Source organism: Micropterus dolomieu, linkage group LG22, assembly GCF_021292245.1.
Source record: "Micropterus dolomieu isolate WLL.071019.BEF.003 ecotype Adirondacks linkage group LG22, ASM2129224v1, whole genome shotgun sequence".
Lineage (NCBI taxonomy): Eukaryota > Metazoa > Chordata > Actinopteri > Centrarchiformes > Centrarchidae > Micropterus > Micropterus dolomieu.
The window spans coordinates 11,755,243-11,774,477 of NC_060171.1; the positions used below are offsets into that span (position 1 = coordinate 11,755,243).

General features: G+C 40.0%; 1 protein-coding gene across 6 annotated transcripts in view; it reads right to left on the reverse strand.

Annotated features, from left to right (window-relative positions):
• The window catches only part of tmem117 (transmembrane protein 117), a 44,202-nt gene that overhangs the window by 17,368 nt on the left and 7,599 nt on the right, over positions 1-19,235 (reverse strand). For all 6 annotated transcript variants that reach the window (XM_046038555.1, XM_046038554.1, XM_046038557.1 and 3 more), the window contains one exon: positions 5,668-5,800. In XM_046038555.1, coding sequence (XP_045894511.1) covers positions 5,668-5,800 — 133 coding nt within the window. The remainder of the gene's footprint in view (positions 1-5,667; positions 5,801-19,235) is intronic.

Here is a 19,235-nt window from a genome sequence, read left to right on the forward strand (position 1 = left end):
ACATGTAAACACTATATTCTGGCTTTAAAAAACCTTAATATGCTAGCTGGAGAACTCTGATCAGTGTATGTCATGTTTGCAGGTGCTTTCTATATTCAAGGTATGTAGCAGTAAGTAAGTAAAGAAAAGAAGTAATAATTACCAAAGCAATGATGGCCTACATGCTGAAATAAATTAACATGTCAAAAGATTAGAATGACAAAACCAAATCCTGCAAACCACTAAATGCAGTCCACATAGCCAGAAACCAAAGTGAGTTAATCCTCAACTGTTGAGTGAACTCATTCAGTATAGAAATGACAGATTTGCTGGATGTGGAGGAATCAAAGACACATCTACACTGACACAGATGATCAGAAACCTGGATAATATTAGAATCATGTAAACAGGAAAAAGCTTTTCTTTTCAGTCTGCTCTTAGTTTACTTAATCTTTCAGTTTCTCTAAAGAATTCAAAATCACCACATTTGAAAATAATGGTAATACATGTTCGGTGACAGCAGTGATGTGCAGTATACGTAAGCGCACACACACACAACAACAGACATCAAAATGTTTGACTAAAACATTTCATTTTTTGATTGTTTGCCTTTAAATACCTTCTTCTGCACTGTGTGTGATATTTAGAAACGTCAGGATTATGTCTCCATGATTTGCTTTTTACTGAAAAATTGGGAACAGCAATTAAGTTTATGCAAAAAGGGAACACAACATACAAACTCTTCAGCTTTCAAACAGTGGAACTGAAATATTATCAGATATTAATCATCATGGTGAAACATAATGAAGAGATGACAAGACAGAATGGAGTGTGGCTGTGTGGCACTACACACATACATGCACAGGCAATCCTTCTGTCCTACTACCACTTCCCACCTGCCACCTACATGTACACACTTACACTCATCTATAACATAATACACAAGATGTATTATACCAGTGGACACACACCGCTGTCAAGGTTATGATGTTTATTTACAACTGTGGCTGTTTCTTGTTATGTGACTGTGACGTATGTGGAGGGCTGCAGCCACCGCTGATGCTCCTCCCCTTTGTCCCAGAAAACAGCAGGATAATATTATCAGAGAGGAAATGACTTCACTGCTTCAAACAGCACATAGTCTGTTTCAAAGGCTTTCTGAGAGGAGAAAATGACTTTGGGAGGGAAAGCTTTACGCCAACTAAACACTTGTTAAATATGTAATGAGTCATTTTAGAGACGTAATGTGCATGTGTAGGAGTGTGAAAGACAGCGGGAGCAGGAGGAAAATAGGTGTGGGTGTGTGTAAGCATGAAAGAGGCAGAGTGAGGACGGCAGAGATCACTCGATAAATATGTACTGTAAGACATTCACAAACAGCAACAGGTTTATATATAAAGTCTTAATAGTAAAACTGTTTTTGTCAATGACTAGCATTGTATTTTGGTGTTGTCCCAAATATGCCAAATATCTTAAATTTTCCATCACGTGAGTCAGAAAAACAACAAAAGTCACATTTGAGTAGCTGAAACAAGAGAATTGTGGGCATATTTGGAAAAAAGAAAATCTGGATTTTGGACAGTTGGTTGGATAGAACAAGCAATTTGAAGTTGTAACTACAATTTTGCATTATTTTCTGACATTTAATACACAAAAAAGATTATTCAATTAATTGAGACACTAATCAGCAGACTAACTGATAATGAAAATAATCGTTAGTTACAGGGCTATTACACTGTCTTCAGTTTGCTCAGTTGTCATGGAGACGGATCTGTTGGCATGCAACCTCAGTAGCTGTTATAATTTAATCTGTAGCAAAATGTAGGAATTCTCACTCATGTTGGCCCACATGCCAAGCCACAAAGTTCATTCTCAGCCTTTGAAACAGTCCAAAACAATCCGGCGTTGGGGTCCACTTGCTATTTTCAAGACCTCATTCAAAACCTCATGTACCTTAAATTGGGATTTCCTGCCTATATCTATGACCAGTGTTGGGCAAGTTATTTGAAAACTATAATCAGTTGCTCATTACACATCACTCATTGAAAATGTAATAACATTCCTTTATTAATTACTCAGCAGCAAAAGGAATACATTAAATTACTTGTTACTTTGCTTTTGTTATTCAAAGCAACAGAGAGTGGAATTAGTGAGACTGGAACTAAAATAATGTAATAGCTCAATTTCACATTGTAATGCTATATAGTGCATCTACATCTAAAACTAACAGACACAGCTTGATAGTTATAAATGTCAGCAGTAAGTAAAGGCAAGAGCACAGAGCACATTGTTAGAAATATGCTGCTGTACTGTAGCAGCGAGTCCCATGTGTGACTGCATGCAACAGGAGGCATCTACATACCACAACATGCTATTTATTCAGCCTTTTAAATCCACTCGTCCATGGTATTACCCCAGCTTAGTGCCAGACAAGCAAACAGACAGACGTGGGGGACCAGCATCCACACAGCACAAAGGATCATGGTAAACAAAGACAAATACCCTCATACGATGGGGTCTAATCCCGCTCAGGGTATCGCAGCAGTCAAATGCCACATTCTTCCCTCCCTGGTCCTCAAAGATATCCACTGACTGCAACCCTCCCTCCATCCCTTGCTCCACTCTTCCACTGCTCATCTCACACCTCTTTTCCTCCCTATCCTGGCCATCTGTCCATGTTTTGCTTTACTAGGTAACAAACAGAAGAAGTATATAGTAGTAATTCTTGTCCCTGTCCCATTCCAGCTCCCAATTAGATCCCCATAGTCTGGCTCCCTCCCTCCTTTCCTCCAACTTCACATGCTTTACCACCCCCTTTCACTAAATTAGTCATGATTAATGTGTACGCCACGCATTGGGCCGTCTTAATTAAATAACACCATCTAATTAGAGGCTGATTTCAGCTGGTAATGGCGCCGTAAGATGGCAGAATGGGATTGTGCAGCGTGACAGAACATTCATGAAGTCCGTCAAACTCCCGGGGCGGTCACACTCCCCTGGTTTCACACAAACAGGCCCCTCCTAATCTGACAGTTACATTAAAATGCAAATAGCCCAGATGTGAGGGTCTGGTAACAAGTGTGGATTACAGCTCCCAGGGAGCCATGATGGGCGGGCTTTTTTCCCCCCTGATGTGATATCAGCCAGGTAACAGGTTGATAGCTGTTGACCTCAAAGTGGCTGTTTAAATATTGGCTAACATGTGTAAGATTACACAGCCTGGAAATCTCTTTGAGCTGAGAGATAATGGGCTTTGATGAATCCATTTTACATGACTAATCATGAATAAATACTTGTCATCCAAAAAGATACACAATCTCTTATCAGTGATTATTTACTGCCCTCATGCAGCAGTTTATCTTCTTTCCTTGTGAAAGTATCGCTAGTTTTAATTAAATCAAACTCAAGACCGACTGAAAGGTCAGAGAAAATTAAAGCATATTAATGAGCAAAGGGCATGTGCGGCATACAGCATCAGGTCAGGGAGACAGCAGGGAAACAGCACCCCCTCCCTCACACACACACACACACACACACACACACACACGCAAACTCATACACAAACACTCTCTCTTCCCCACATCCACATACATGTCCCTGGTTACTTGAGCGAGGTAAGAGGCATGAACAATATGTGGTTGGTGTGTGTGGGACGCCCTGTCTAGCCACCAGAGGAGCATCCCTGCAGTGCACCATCATGGCTAGATGTCAAAGCCAGCTAACCCATACCTTCCTTTTAAAAAACCTTGGCAGTAATAATACGGCACAGTGGCTTTTTCTTTCAGTACAAATGAAAAGGAAAAACACCATTCATTCCCACAGAGGGGCAGCTGTGGCCACAAAGGGATTTTATACTTTTCCTTTGTGCTGTGGCAAAAGAGAAAACTACAACAGCCTCACTGCAGGGTGAGGGAGTGGTTGGAGTAGTGGGGGGGGGGGGGGGGGGGGGGGGGGGGCAATGCAAATAGGGTTTGGACATAGATCAAAAGACTTAAGTTTCACTGCATCATCAGGGCTGGAGCACTTCTCCCACTCCCCCCCCACCCCTCCGACTCCCTCCTCCTCACCCTCCATTTTTGCTCATTCTGCTGCATTCATGCAATCGCAGCCCGGAGCCCGGAGCAGCCAGACTCCTGGCAGAGTGTGACCATTGTTCTTACATGTCAGTCTTGAACAGAGATGTGAACACTAATGGTTTTTGGCAGGGCCCGGGTCCTCAGTGGACACACTGCTGGAGCAGAAAGAAAACAAGCGGGACAGGAAGGGTGGGGGGGGTGCAGAAAACGACCAGGTGTCTTGGCTGTGGCGGGTTCACTCGCTTTACAACAGCACCATCTGTCTTTGTGAGAAGAGCTTTACAATGTTAAATAACTGATGTCTGCTCAACATACATCCAAAGCAAATAATTATGGATGCGTTTTAATGTTGTGTCAGCCAGTTTAATTGTGTAATAGGCTGTTATGGTTTCTACTTTTCATATCTGGACAACTGATGCATCTAATATGAGCAGTGACTTGCAAATGTTGGATGGATATAAATTATATATTACGTCTCTCAAAGTGTCTGAGTAACTCATTATTTTTCCCCTAAGTATTATCCGGATGTCACCTAGTGAATCTATTTTAAAAAATGCACTGACAGACTAAAAAGGGCCCCTTTTCTCGACATTTCAAGGCTAAAATGAGAGGCAGTAAAAAGGAATCCTCTTTGTGACAGATGCACTCAGTGCGACTGCAAACATAACTTTTCCCTGAGCAAGCAACATTCATCGTCTCAGAGGACCTGCCCTGCTCTGCTCAGATGCTTGTTTCCTTTTTCTCGGCCAACCAGAGAGAACGGACAAGATGGATGCCAGTGTCACCGTGCTGGCCGGAGTGACAGATGGGCTGATTATACAAACTCATCCCTCTGGCCATAGAAAAACACAACACCTTACCTGCTAGCTAACAGCTTTCATCTGCCTGCACCTTATGGATAGTTGATGCTTGTTATTAATATGGAAAAGCAGCATTGTATGGACAGATCCCATTACAGCCCTGGCCTCCCTCTTGACAGTTTGTACCTGAATAGACACCTGCCACACTGTTTGTTTGTTTTTTTACAGCCCAAACAAACAAAATGGTAAATCACCTCATGGCGACCTCGTGGCAACCTCGTGTCTGGCTGGCTGGCTTCAAGGGCATGTTTTCCTTTCCCGAGACGGACACATTGCAAATGTGTAAACGGATTTCTGTCAGTGCCTTGATGTGTGGGTGTCAAGCTCTGCTGTGCACAGTGGTTTCTCAGCAGGTAAGCCAGGCAACAGGAGCAAAAACCAAGGCACAAAGTCAAAGAAACATGGAAAAAATATCTTGGTTCTCGGTCAGAGGGGTGTCAGAAAATAAGTCAAGATCATGGGAGAATAAGTGTGGGTGCTGAAAGTGATCTTTCAGGATTAGCCATCCTCCCCTTGCTTGCCCCCTACCTGTGATTTAAAGTCTGGGCTGATTAATCAGACTGGCATCGAGTCTCTGTTCAGGCGAGACGTTTAGATCAATCACAGCAGCCAAAGGGGAGCGTACAGTGGCTATAACAAATGGGAAGCAGAGACTGAGGGGAAAAGGGAAAGGGAAAGGGGGAGAGAGAGAGAGAGAGAGAGAGAGAGAGAGAGAGAGAGAGAGAGAGAGAGAGAGAGAGAGAATGGCTTACTTCATGCTTCCAGCCATCAGCAGGAAAAGGTTATAGATGTGTGAGAAGATGAAGAGGAGGAGGATGGTGCTGAAGAACATGGTCATCCAGGAGCCATGATCCTCGCGGAACATTTTCAGGCGCAGGTATCGACCTGTAGTGAGCATGACAAGGACAATGCTGTCAGTGGCGGATCAAACAGCATTTCGACCTGCTAAAATATATGGCCACGAAAATGGAGACAAAAGTAAATAAATTAGTCACATGCATCAATAATGCTCTGTCAGACATGTGCCCTTTGAGGTGTCACTTGCATAGCCCTGAAGTAGCAGTCTGTTTCTCACCAATTTCAGCAGTCACTATTTCATAACCAATCCCAATCCCAGAAAATATTCTACATACACATCATTTCATGCATGTTGGACATACCATCACTGGATTGATGCTTGCTTGTGTTTTTAATGATGTGAGTTCTACATGATTACAGAAATTATTCAAACATTTGTGACCTGTGGTGTTTTTTTAATACGCTTGGAACCTGGCTTGGAATCAAATTATGGAGAAATATCTCTCTGGCAGAGCATGAGATTGGATTCGGATACACAGCTTTCTGCATAGAACACACAATCACACACATGCTTCTCCTCTGGTGGCGCTCTGCAGAACTCATGAAGACAACAAGGTTTATTATACAACTTAGCTTGTCGTTGTACCTCGCTAAAAATATAATGACAGACCAAGTTTCAATTTTATTTGGCTGCTACTAATGACGAACAATATTTATACCTTTAATTCAAGGGCTCCATTTGTGAGTGGGATGAAAAAGCATTACATAAGTACAATATAAATTACAGAGATCTGAAAAAATAACGTGTGATGCAATTAGGTGTTCATAATGTAATTGCACAACTGCTGTCAAGAGACCTTGATCTAACTCCCACACTGCTCGTGTAACAGAAGCAATATACTTTGTACATTTTGGGTTAAACCCAAAATGGGTTTAAAGGTTTAAAATATATAAATTATGAAAGGGGTACTAGAGAGATTTAGTATTATGCTTTCATAAAGTTGGAAGACTCACAACAACAAAAAATGATTGAAAAATGGTCAAAATTTAAGCTACAAAGATATATCCTGATTTTTAGTCCCTTGTATGGGTCAAGCTTCAAAAACACTGGATCTTAGATTTCCTATAAGGTAACCAATAGCATAATTTTTTGTTTGACCCTGTGAAACTCTTGACGGACTGCTATGACCAAGGCGCATGTAACTTGAAGGACAAAGACAGCGAAAGGTGTCAATAGGCTACTTTTTGGTAGCCTTGCTAGTTTGTCTACTAGTAGGCCTACTGTAGAAGATGGTCATTGACAGCAAGTAAAAACTAGTAAAGCTTGATTTAATCAACCTCAATCTTACCTTTATTAAGCAATCTACCACATTTCTTTATTATTTCAACTATAAAGTTTTGACAAATTGTAACAAACTGAAAACAGCATATATTTATAGATTTAAAACCAACGTTCATGAGAGAAATAGATTCACCACAAGCTAATAACCCTCTTCCAAAATAAGATCTGTTTTGTCTGTTATGAATGATCATGCAAACTTCCATTTAATCAGATTTTAACTACATTAAAAGATCCCTTCAAATTGTCTTACAGTCCTATTGTCATAGAATTTTCCTAAAATTCTTGGGTCCTTCCAACTGCTGTTTAGAGGTATATCATATAGTTAAAGAGGACATAGCTCAATTCCATTGTAATTACCAGACAAAAAAAAACCCCAACAATTTTCAGCAATCAGTTCAAACTGAAATATGTCAATTATACAATTTTTTCAAATAAAACCATCAACATTGTCATACCAACACCCAGCGTAGTTCGTAAGATAACACTGTAATACCTTGGACAGCCAGTAGTGTTCAGCCAGCAGTACTGCTGCACGGGCTGCACCCGTAATGATTCAGAGAAATCTTAACAGCATTTCACCATCAAATTATAATTTTCTGACGCGGTATGAACTAGGGATGTCCCAAGCCGATCCTAAGGATCAGTTCTGGGGTTGATCAGGGCATTGTATAATTGCAGTGCTGCTCACCTTAATCACAGCTCTGACACCAGCATTGGCAAAATACACAGATTTGCTAAACACTGACAATAACAAATGTGTTATGTCTCCCCTCGTATTAGCAAAGAGCTGAAAAAATATTCAGCTAGCAGCTTATCATTTTAGCCGCTTTTGCCTTTAGTCGCTTTTGCCTGTTAAAATGTCGCCAGATGCAGATTAACATTGATTCCGAAAGTAAATCAGTGACAGAACAAACTTAAACGGGTTTGTGTGCTCTCTGCAAGCCAGTGTCTGTACTCCAAATACTGTTAATAATGTGAAAGAAGCATCACTTTCTAACACCCTGTAACAGTCACCAGAGCAAACAGCCTCAGTTTCAGGAGTCCCATTCCCCCAGGTAAACTTTCATCCTTATCATAACAATAACATAAGCTGATCAACTTTATAGTTTTGAATCACGACCTTCTGGATTTGGATCACATAGCACGTAAATTTAGAAGGCTACTCTTAATTCAGTCGATTCTTTTAAAAAGCAACTGAAGGCGCTGAAAGGTGCAATACAAGTAAACTTTGCTTACTTACAGCTGTTATTTCAATGTGTGTCTGATATATATTTACCTAAATTTAATCAACATTTAGGTAAACAGAAGCATCAGATTGGACTTGATACGGAATATTAAAGGACTCGTTTTGGGATCGGGGCCAAAAACATTTGATAGGAACATCAACAGTCCTCATGCTTTAAGGTTACTGAATTGACTGTTTTTAACATTAAGAAATCTTCTATGAGTAAGTCTAGCAGTACACTTCTATGTCCACTGCTTTACATATTTCTCTCTCACACACACACACACACACACACACACACACACACACACTCTTCGAGGCCGTCCCTCTGCTTCGGCCATGCAAGCTGTGATCTGGTGCCAGAAGCAGCCATCTTCCCAGGAATAACTCTTTGTTTTTCTCTCCTGCAGCTCCCTTTGAGTTACAGCTCCTGGGAGAGCTCATTGTGTTTGTGTTCACACACACGCACACACGGCCAGAAAGACAGCAAAGCAGAATGCTCCATTTATTTTCCCATTACAGCCTGGCTAGTTTATTCTCCAATAGTTTTAGATGCTGTTTAATCTCAGCTTGCTCACTTTCAGCTGCACACGTAAGAAAAAAGATATTGAGATTCCTATAGAGATGAATATCTTTGCTGAGTTAAAGTGCAGTTCTAATGAATAAACATCCTGTTGTAGGTTCAAATATATCATGCAGAAAATGCCTTTTACATCTTAGTAAAATAACAGATGTGCAATGTTGGTTTAAACTTTGGTTATTTAGTTATTTTGAGCTTTACAGAAGATAATATAAAATTCAATATTCAACCTTAAAATGTTTCACAGTTTTACCAAAAGCAAAGTGGCCTAGAGTAAGGCCACACCATACGTCTTGCTCTGTGGTATTTCAGGGCTCATCACAGATGCATAATTGAACTGACTTGCATGGGTGAATTTAATTGCCTCCAGTGCCAATGAGCCCTTGCTTAGATGTAGGTGCACAGTGTGTATCGGTAGATCTGACTTTTAAAGCAGCATACCGCGCCAGCGAGCATGGGCGCCCTCTCCCAGCCTATATGGGCAGGATTTAACTAGAGGGTGATTTAAGACTATTCAGCCAAGCTGTCTGAGTCACTGCACCTCCCGACAGTAGAAGACCCCGACAAGGGGTGATTCATGAGCACTGTCTACTGCAAGGCTCAGCCCAGCAGGGGACAACAACAACAACACATATGGACAAGGCAGCCATACACACACTGACAAACAAAAAAATAAAATAAAAAACACACAGACAGGGAGACGCTTGTTATATCCGACTTCTACTCATCCACACTGCAAACACACCCACTCACATGGAAGCTGGTATTTTAATCAAAATAATTAAATTACATTTTGAATACTAACTTACCGTATTGACAGTATCATTCCTCTAACGCCATTTTTAATGTCCTGTTTGGGATGAGATCGTGTCCACCTCTCCTAAAATTGTTTCCTATTTAAATTAAGCTTGAGCTGTGTCTCCATCTAGTGGTAATAAACAGACAGACACCAGAGAGCTGACAGGCAGGGATATGAATGCGTACTAGCACTAGTGTCTTTACAGTCAACATATTTTGTCCTTCTTGAATTCCAGCATCAACCATGTTCTCCAACTTTTTTTGGGAGGTGTCCACAACCCTAGTCTTTGGAAAGAATTTATCAATGAACAGAAGTTCAGGAGACATGCAGTGCCAGAGTGAGTATTCAGGCATTAGTTAACACTCAATAGTTTAGGCTAAGCAGCCTGCCAGGAGACCTGCTTTCAACCTTACAAAAAGCTTTTTAGCAAAATCAGCAGTTAAATCACAAATCCAGTAAGAGCTTAAAGGTAAAAGTAAAGGTAAGGTAAAGGTAAAGGTACTTTATTGTCACATACACATACATGTTGCAAAACTCATTCTCTGCATTTAACCCATCCCTCAAGGGAGCAGTGGGCAGCCGCTCTGCCGTCAGTGTCTGAAGAACCTGACATGTTTTAATGGTGGTAAATACTGGAGAGGTGCCAGCTCATCTCTGGGGCACTGCTGAGTTGCTCTTGAGCAAGTCACCTAACCCCTAACTGCTGCGCTGTGGTGACTCGTCACTCTGACATCTCCCCACATCAATTTGCATGTGTATAGGTTTGTGTGTGTGCTGATTGTTTCCCCAAAGGGACAATAAAGTTATTATTATTATTATTATTATTATTATTATTATATGAAGCATGACAAAGCAGAACAAAACAGAACTGAACACAGTGATAAAAGTATTTCCTCTCAGAAACCAGGGTACCTACACTCAGTTGCCAGTTTTTCTCGTTACAACAAGTTAATGTAGTAAAATACAAGGTTTTAATGTTCAGTTTTTGTTAAGTTTTTTCTCTGTCTGATATGGAGACCATATGCAATAATTCTGGGAATTCTGCTGAGGTTATAAATTACCAGGTTCAAAATAGTAATCCCACTCACAAGATATACATCAGCCATGGAGCCAGAAACATAAACCTAACAGTACACATTAGCAGAGACCGTCAGTTAAACACCTGCACTGACTCACACGGACAAGCAATTTATGTATCTGTATATGTAACAGTGATTTTGTTAAATCCTGTTTCCGATATTACACACACACCCACACACACACACACACACATCTCACAGGTAAGGCAGTGCACAGCTCCTGACAGATGAGAAGCACACAGCTGGTGGAGGAGGAGTGAAGGCGACCTGAGATGTGAAAACTGTCTCCGTTCATCATGGTACTGCTCTTCAACACAAACAAGACTGACACGTCTGACGGAGGTAAGTACAATCTGGACCTGAAATACTTGTTTTTTCGCTTTATACCTTACCTTTACCTATGTTTTAGGACCAAGCTGTTTAAATATTTTATATAAAATATATCAAATGTTCCAATAATATAGGATACAATGATGAACCAATAAACTTTTATCCACATATTACTAATATCTTGACATGACCCTAAATAATGTCTGTACTGTCTACATTATAAATTCTCCTTATATTTCCTTAAATCACTACTTGCAGTGTAGCTGTATGATAAAAACACCTAAGTTTAACTGTTTAAATACACAAAATAAGATATAAAAAACACTGCATTTTCTTTCTTTCAGTGAGTACGGACAGGTTGACAGGGGGACATAATCTAGGTTGAAATGTGAAAGGTAAATTGCAAAGATTCGCTCCCATGAACAAAATTAATGTATTACCTCTGATTAAGTGCAAACAGAGGCTGACACAGGTGAAGCAATAGATCAACAGTACCATTTCATTGTTCTCAGCAGACAGTCACACATTCACTTCCTGGACACACCGGTGACGCTCAGAGACTATGGAGACAGCTACTGTAAATAAAATCTCTGAGAGCAGGTCTTACTGGCAGAGTCAATAAAACAGAATATAAACTAAATTATTCTGGAAAATAAAAAACTGTAAGGATGCCATATAGACAATGTTTCTAGGAGCTTACATTGATTAAAGTAGATGGCTTAAAAACACTGATTTCCACACCTTGCTTATATAGAATTTAGTATGTGTGGTGGTATTTTGTTTTACAATCTTGCATCATTTATAAATCATTTGAGTTTTTACCCAAAAGATTAGCAAGACTATCATTTATGTATATCACGTGTATCACACAGAATAATAGCCTTTATGTGGTAAGAGCCCGGGTCATAAAACAATAATTTCTTTGTGTGTTTTAATCTTTTTCTTCCTCGATAGGATAATGCATTTATTGCCACAAAATTCACGTTAATGAAAAGTAGTCATGATTAAATTTAGTATAATTTTTTTGTGGTGGAAAATTTACCTGGCAGATTGCAGGTTAACTGACTGTTGTATGCTTTAAACTATTTATATTGGACAGCTCAGGCAAAATTAAATAAATATTGCAGTCCTTGTTTCACTCAGGATTTCTGGGGGCTAAAGGGGCATTCCACCTATTTTTACATGTCAATGTCAAAACACTAGACAGGATGGAATAAAAATCTCCTGTATAAAAATCAGTTGTGCTACATGCCTATCCAACACCCGACCTCTACACGCCACCTTGCTACGTAGAGGACACAATGCTTTGTGCACTGGTACAGAACACTGGTGTTGGACGCAACTCGTGAGGTGCACAATTAAATATCGAAGTAATTCAGTCGTTTTGTTCTCGAAAGCCTGCTAACTTTATAGTAATGCACAACTAAAATGCAGGCATACTCTTTTATTTCATGTTCTAATTTATATAAATATATCAAGAATAATACAGTAGCAAAACTGACTCTACCTCCTGTTCTTAAATCTCAGAGGTGCTTCTGGAGTTCCTGAACCAGTCAACAGTATTCTGCAGCCAGTTTGAGAACGGCACGTGGTATTGCTACGTCCTGCTGGTTCTCTTCACTTTTGCCCTTCCTGTGGGGATCCTGGGAAACATAGCAGCTCTAATGAACTACATTTGCTTCAGGAAAACCTCAAGCACCAGCAATGTTTTCCTGTTGAACCTGGCTCTGTGTGACTCAGCCTGGATCCTCACCCTCCCTTTCACCCTCTACTTTACCTTCCAGAGGCCATACCTTAAAGACATACAGATCTTCTGCCAGTTCAAGAAGATCTCCTTCAACATCAACATATACGGCAGCATCCTCTTCCTCACTCTTATCAGTTTCGACCGCTTTGTTGGGTCAGTGCACCCCATCAGCTCACTCCGCTGGTGGGACGTGGGTAAAGCTAAGCTATGCTCAGTCTGTACGTGGATCGTGTTGGTTCTGAGTTCCATCCCTGACTTATTTGTAACTTTTGCTATTCAGCGACCACAAAATGTCACTGTGTGCATGGACCACATCCAGGGCCCTTTTATCTACATCAAGACGATCACCATTATCAGAACAATAGTAGGCTTCTTGCTACCATTCAGTGGCATGTTGGCTTTTTACATTATGACAATTCGTGTTTTGAGGCGTCTCCCGAGGGGTAGAAGGCACAGAGGGGTCCAGCAGGTGGGAGGGAAGCCACTGCGGCTCATCACTGCTGCCATACTTGTCTTTATGGTTTCCTTCGTGCCATACCATGTCATGATCATCACCCTGGTATTCATGAGGATCAATAACCTAGTCACACCATCCAACACCAACGTCCTCTACGCCTCCTATGAGTTCTTTGAGGCCATGTGCAGTGTAAGCAGCTGCCTGGACCCAGTGCTATATATTGTGGCTAGTGAGCAATTCCAGAGGAAGCTACTGGCCTTGAAAAGAGACAGATACAGGAGTCTGTGCTGCAGAGCCAGCAGAAGGGTTGGGGTAATTGGGTGAATCAAATGTATGACTTTTTTAATTGCCTTTCTGTGTTACTGTTACAAACGTTACAGATGTTTATGGTACAATTATCTTAGCCTAAAGTACACTGGTAAATTGCACTATTATCTAACTGGGATGGAAAAAAAATATATACTGTATCTGATGATTTCTATAAGTGTAAAATCAAAATTAAACATGGAATGTTTTGCAGTAAAAAACAAAATCTTAAAATATTTTTACTTTTTGACTTGCTTTCATAAAATGTTTTTTGTTGCCAAGCAGTCATATAAATCAGCAGTGGTCTCATCCTCATTTGTGCTTTGCAGCTGTGCCTAGTGAAATCAGTATGTAGTCCACTTTTGATTGATAGCTATTTACAAAACACATTAGTTTTGGGCTACTGCTAATGACTATCATTTTCTGCCGATTAATTGACTGATCATTTTAGCTCTACAAAAAAGTATAACTTGTGTTTCAAAAATGTTGCTAAATGTACTGATTTTTTTTCAATCACATACGGACAAGTGACAAATTAAGAAGAAAACCTGAAAACCTGAACTATGGGTCACTGAATGGTCTGATCGGTATGTAACTGGAGTTTGTAGTCACCAGATCTTAACCCGATTTAACACCTGAGACATTTTAGATAGCCCCCAGTCATCAAAACACCAAATGAGAGAATAACTTAAGGAAGAGCGGTGTTCCTCCCTTCAGTAGTAACAGAGACTTGTATAATTTATAGATGCCAAGAAGTATTAAAGCTGTTCTGACAGCTTGTGGTGACCAAACACGTTACTAACACACTTTATATAATTTCTTCCATCATTCCACCATTTGTCACCTTTGTATACAGTATGTGTAGTTTAGTACTGACTTCTGATTACCTCTGCACCTATACCATTACAGAAAAGCACACCATCCTAAATATTTTGAAGTGCAGTGAACTGGACACTGCAAGTGGAAAATTTGATCAAAATTAACAATGAAAGAAGAAAACATCAGGCCTTGAAAACCAAAACATGGCTAATGTTTGCTCACACAGTAAGTGATACCAACATGTCCATATTAATTCTTGAACTACTGATAGTGCAGTCTTCCAATCTCAACCACATCTCTTTGTATTCAAGTCATCATCAATTCGCACATATTCTGTGTACCTCGATGGGCAGCTCCACTCTTTTGAGCATGTACTCATCTATTTTAGGTTTCAGTACGCAGCTCTGCTGTATCCTGTTTTGATTTAACGCATCAGAACAACCACCCTGACCTCCTTAGGGATCCTAATGAACATTCTCCCTCAAACACAAACCCAGAGTGGAGAGAGCCTTAGCAATACCACTGCCTGGGTCTTAGCATGTACACACTAGCATAGAGCATCCCCATTCATCACACACATGCTGGGCAGCAGCAATACTGCAGGGTCTGGGAAAAGCCGTGACTACGGCAACTAGTGTCCCCAGAGCTGAACTCCTCTGTAACTAATACTGGATAATAAATCAGAGGTGGGTAGTGACAATAGAACTCGTTCCGCAGGGAGACTGCCACAAGTAGAGCCGAGACACAGAGCTGGCTACTGGGCCACTGTATCTGTTCCAGTAGGAGGCCTGTTAGACGCTTTCATTTTGTTATTAATGGTTTGGCTTTGGACCAAAGGAGTCATATATTTCAGGTAAATAAGCAATTTCCTTTTGGCTGATTTCCTTTGTTTGCTAGCTCTTGTCATTAGTACTCTGTGTCTGTGTGTCTCCCTGTCTGTTGTATAAACACAGTCTGTGGTTTAATCCTTTACTGCAAGCACATGTTCACATGTAAAGCACATTAATAATGTCTTTGTGACAATGAAAAATTATCTGTAGCAAACATTGGCATATTTACTCACCTAGCAAACAAGGAGTAACAGTAACATTTATTTGAAGTCTTGTTTCAGGCCACATTTAAGTCCAAGTTTGAGTTTAAGTCCAATATTCACTCTCCTTTAAGCTCAATTTTGGTCTCCACCTAATCGTAGAGAAACAATATGTATTTTTATACTCTACTATGTACGCAAGCTAGTTGCTAACTTTGTGTCTGCTGTTTAATGCTGAGCAGGTAGCAGAAAGTGGGTTTATCAGAGTTTTTTTCACGGAAAATATCTGCTATGCTGTTGCTGGAACCAAGGCTGAAGAGAGCAGTGAGAGTGAACCGAAACAGTAAAGTTGGAAACCTTGAAAACCAACACCACAAGCTGAAAGAGGTTTAAACGTTCGGCAAAACTGAGGGGAGTTGCTAATAATAATTCTTTGTGGTTTTGTCACTACAAGCAACACCTTTTGTATTACACATATTCATTTCTTCCATTGTTAATATAAACATATTGATTAGAGCAGCATTCATTCTTAACTTCTAATTCTGTTGTTGGAGCAAATCACATTAGGCAACAAATGCAAACATACCCTGGTAGGAATGTCTGCTGTATAGTTTGGATACAAAGACAACAATTTAACCACACATAAATGCACACCGTACTCACATACATCAAAGACATCAACATCCAAGATATAGCAGCTTCACACACAGCGAGACACAAGTATAACTGCAGGCTTCCGAGGCACAGCAGTGCACTGACACCAGAGCAATCATACATTATTTACAGAGGAAGGGGGATAGCCTCTGAGGCAAGCTAATACAGACTGTCCTGAACTGAAGGAGAGTGTAAAACATACACCTCTGCAGGATACCAGAAGGTTGTTGAATGCTGAATTATCAAGAGGCTGATAATTATACAGATAACTGCAGATCAGCTATATAGATCAGCCCAGGTCACATTGCTATTTGTGGAATCCTCTGGGTATACAATGTACAGATGGCAGAACATGCCAAAACAATAACCAAATGAATCAATAAGTCGTAATAAAGTAATAAAGTATTTAAAATATGGTAATCGTATAAGACATTTTGAAAAGAAAAATGCTGTGTTGTGTGATTAGTGAGGAGACAAGAGACGGATGTGCGTCGAGTCAGCTTTACTCTCCACTTCAATATAACACTGAACAGCGTACGAGATCAAAACACTAACCCGTCAACCCGGAACTCTCTAACCAACCTCTTTCCCTTAAAGGTACAGTCCCTTGGTGAATGTCTCTTTTTGTCTTACTTGTGGGTCACCACAATGCCAAACATTCTCTGGTTGCAGCTTCTCAAATCTTCTTTCTCTGGGTTTTTCTTAGACTAAACCATATTTGAAGACATCATAAGGGGCTTCTGGGAAATTGTGATGGATCATCCTTTCCAGATTTTATAGACTAAACAATTAACTAACTAATCATAAAAGATAAACAACCGATTTATCGATTATGAAAATAATCAGAAGATGCTGGCCTCCTTATATTAAAAAAATGTATTATATTATTATTATTAGTAGTATTATTTTTGAATTATTCATTTAATTTATTTAATATTGTTACATTGTAAAAATGTTTAATAGTAGATTACAGATGTTCAACATTTACTACAGACATAACAGAGGTGGATTTTACTTTTGTCTACATTTGAAACTCATTTCCATACATACTTATTATTACCCTGGGGTCACACATCTCATCTATCTCTCTCCCTGCACTGTCAGCTGTTCTCCTCCCTTAGAGTGTGTGTGTGTGTGTGTGTGTGTGAGTGTATGCGTGTGTGTGTGAGTGTATGCAGGTAATGGAGAACAGGTGGGCACACTGGATTGGTCCTGCACAGCTGATTGGAGCCTCCTGATTGGTCACCTGGATGACAGCAGCCATTTTAAGCCCCACTGACAGGTACTTCTCTCTCTCTCTGCCATTCCCAACCTGTGCCTGTATACTGTGTATATTGTCTGTTTCCATTGCGAGTGGCGATCCTGTGTAGTGAGCATAGCAGACTTTGTAAGTAGCTTACCTTAATGATTTTGATTATTATTATGACAACCTTGTTTTGTTGGCTTTAGCCATTTTGTTTGGTATATAGCAAGTTTCTCTGTTGCTTCCTTGTGTCGGCTACTAGCCGTGTGAGTGAGAAGCCATTTTTTGTTCACCGTTACTCCTGTTTTTGATAATAGAAGCCTAGTTTAGAGCTCTGTCAATTTCTTTATTTTGTTTTTGGTTTAGGAAAGGTGTTTTGGGCCCTATTCATCTCTGAAGCTAATAAACTGCTAAATTGTATTTCATTTGTTCTGGCATTGCTTGGAAATGGGAAGAGTGGGAAGCCACACATTTGTTACATCCTGGATACCCCTAGACCTCGGGACATAACATACTCAAAACAAAAATGACAAGTCTGCAACCTTGTACACCTGCAACTAATTTATTTTTATAATTTATGGATCTGTTAATTCTTGAAGTTTAGTCTACAAAATATCAGGAAAAAGATTAAAGGCACCAGATAGTATCCTTGTGCCCAAGGTGATTTCTAGTAAGTCTTTATTTTGTCTAACACTGGAACACATTCAATTTACAATGAGATCAAATGGCAACAGAAGCTGTAACTAGCAAATGTTTGAGACACACAATAAAATGCACTGCAGTGAAACACACAAGCTTGCAGAGAACCCATCCACTCCTACACTCACTCCACTTTGACCCGCAGCCACACAGTGCCGCACGTAAGCCATCTCGGCCTTTGCGTGGCACAGTAATAGCACATGACAGAACCCAGATGGCATCCTGCAGGCTGCAATCATCACGATCAGGCAACGGAGATGAGAGGCATTCCAACAACAGAGCAACCAATGACATGACTCAAACCAACACACAGAGCTCAGCTGAACATCCAATAGTGTTAACAGCTCTGGGGTTTTTAACTGTCACCTTTTCTTGTGCGTTCACACCATTCTGGAGCCACAAATAACTCATCCAAGTGAAGATAAGCAGTCGGTGTTTGTTTGAATGTAAGTGTTGGTAAAAACAGTCTATGGTAAAACATGCAAAGCACGGTATAATCCAGTTAAGACGGCGCTCCACATGACTCAGAATTACCCTTCAATTTATTCTTTAGAAGTCGCTATGCCTTGGAGAAAGGTGAGTGTGTGTATGTGTGTGTATATATATATATATATATATATATATATATAAAGCAAATCTGGGGAGAGATGAGAAGCAGTTTCACTTTTACCATTATGGAGATGGGCAGTGAGTCATTTACAGAAACGGTAAGGCCCATGATACAAAGCTGTAGTGCTGTGGTGCCATCTCACTGCTGAAATTAAAAACTAGTTGTGTATGAGACATTTGTTAAATATTAAACACTTAATCTGTTGTATTTTGACAACCTGACTGATTAATTCAATGCTAAAAGATCAACGATGTCAACAGATCAACAAACATTCCAAAGTAATCCAGCAACTCTACGTGTCACAAAAAATATGCTTAAATACACAAGGATTTCATCAACTTCGATCCAAATATTATTATTTTTTTTATTTGGGGGGAAATGCTTATTTGCTTTCTTACAGAGAGTTAGATGAGAACATTGATGCCACTTTAATATCAGTGACCAGTCCATTAAATAAACTACGCACAAAAAGTAAGGAAATTTGTGTTTGGTAGATTATTTCTTGCTTCAATGCTTCTTGGCAATAAATCTTATTAATCCATTGCAAAGCCTGTTTGTCTCTTTTAAATGATGCCACAGTTGTAAGGAACATGCATTTGTGG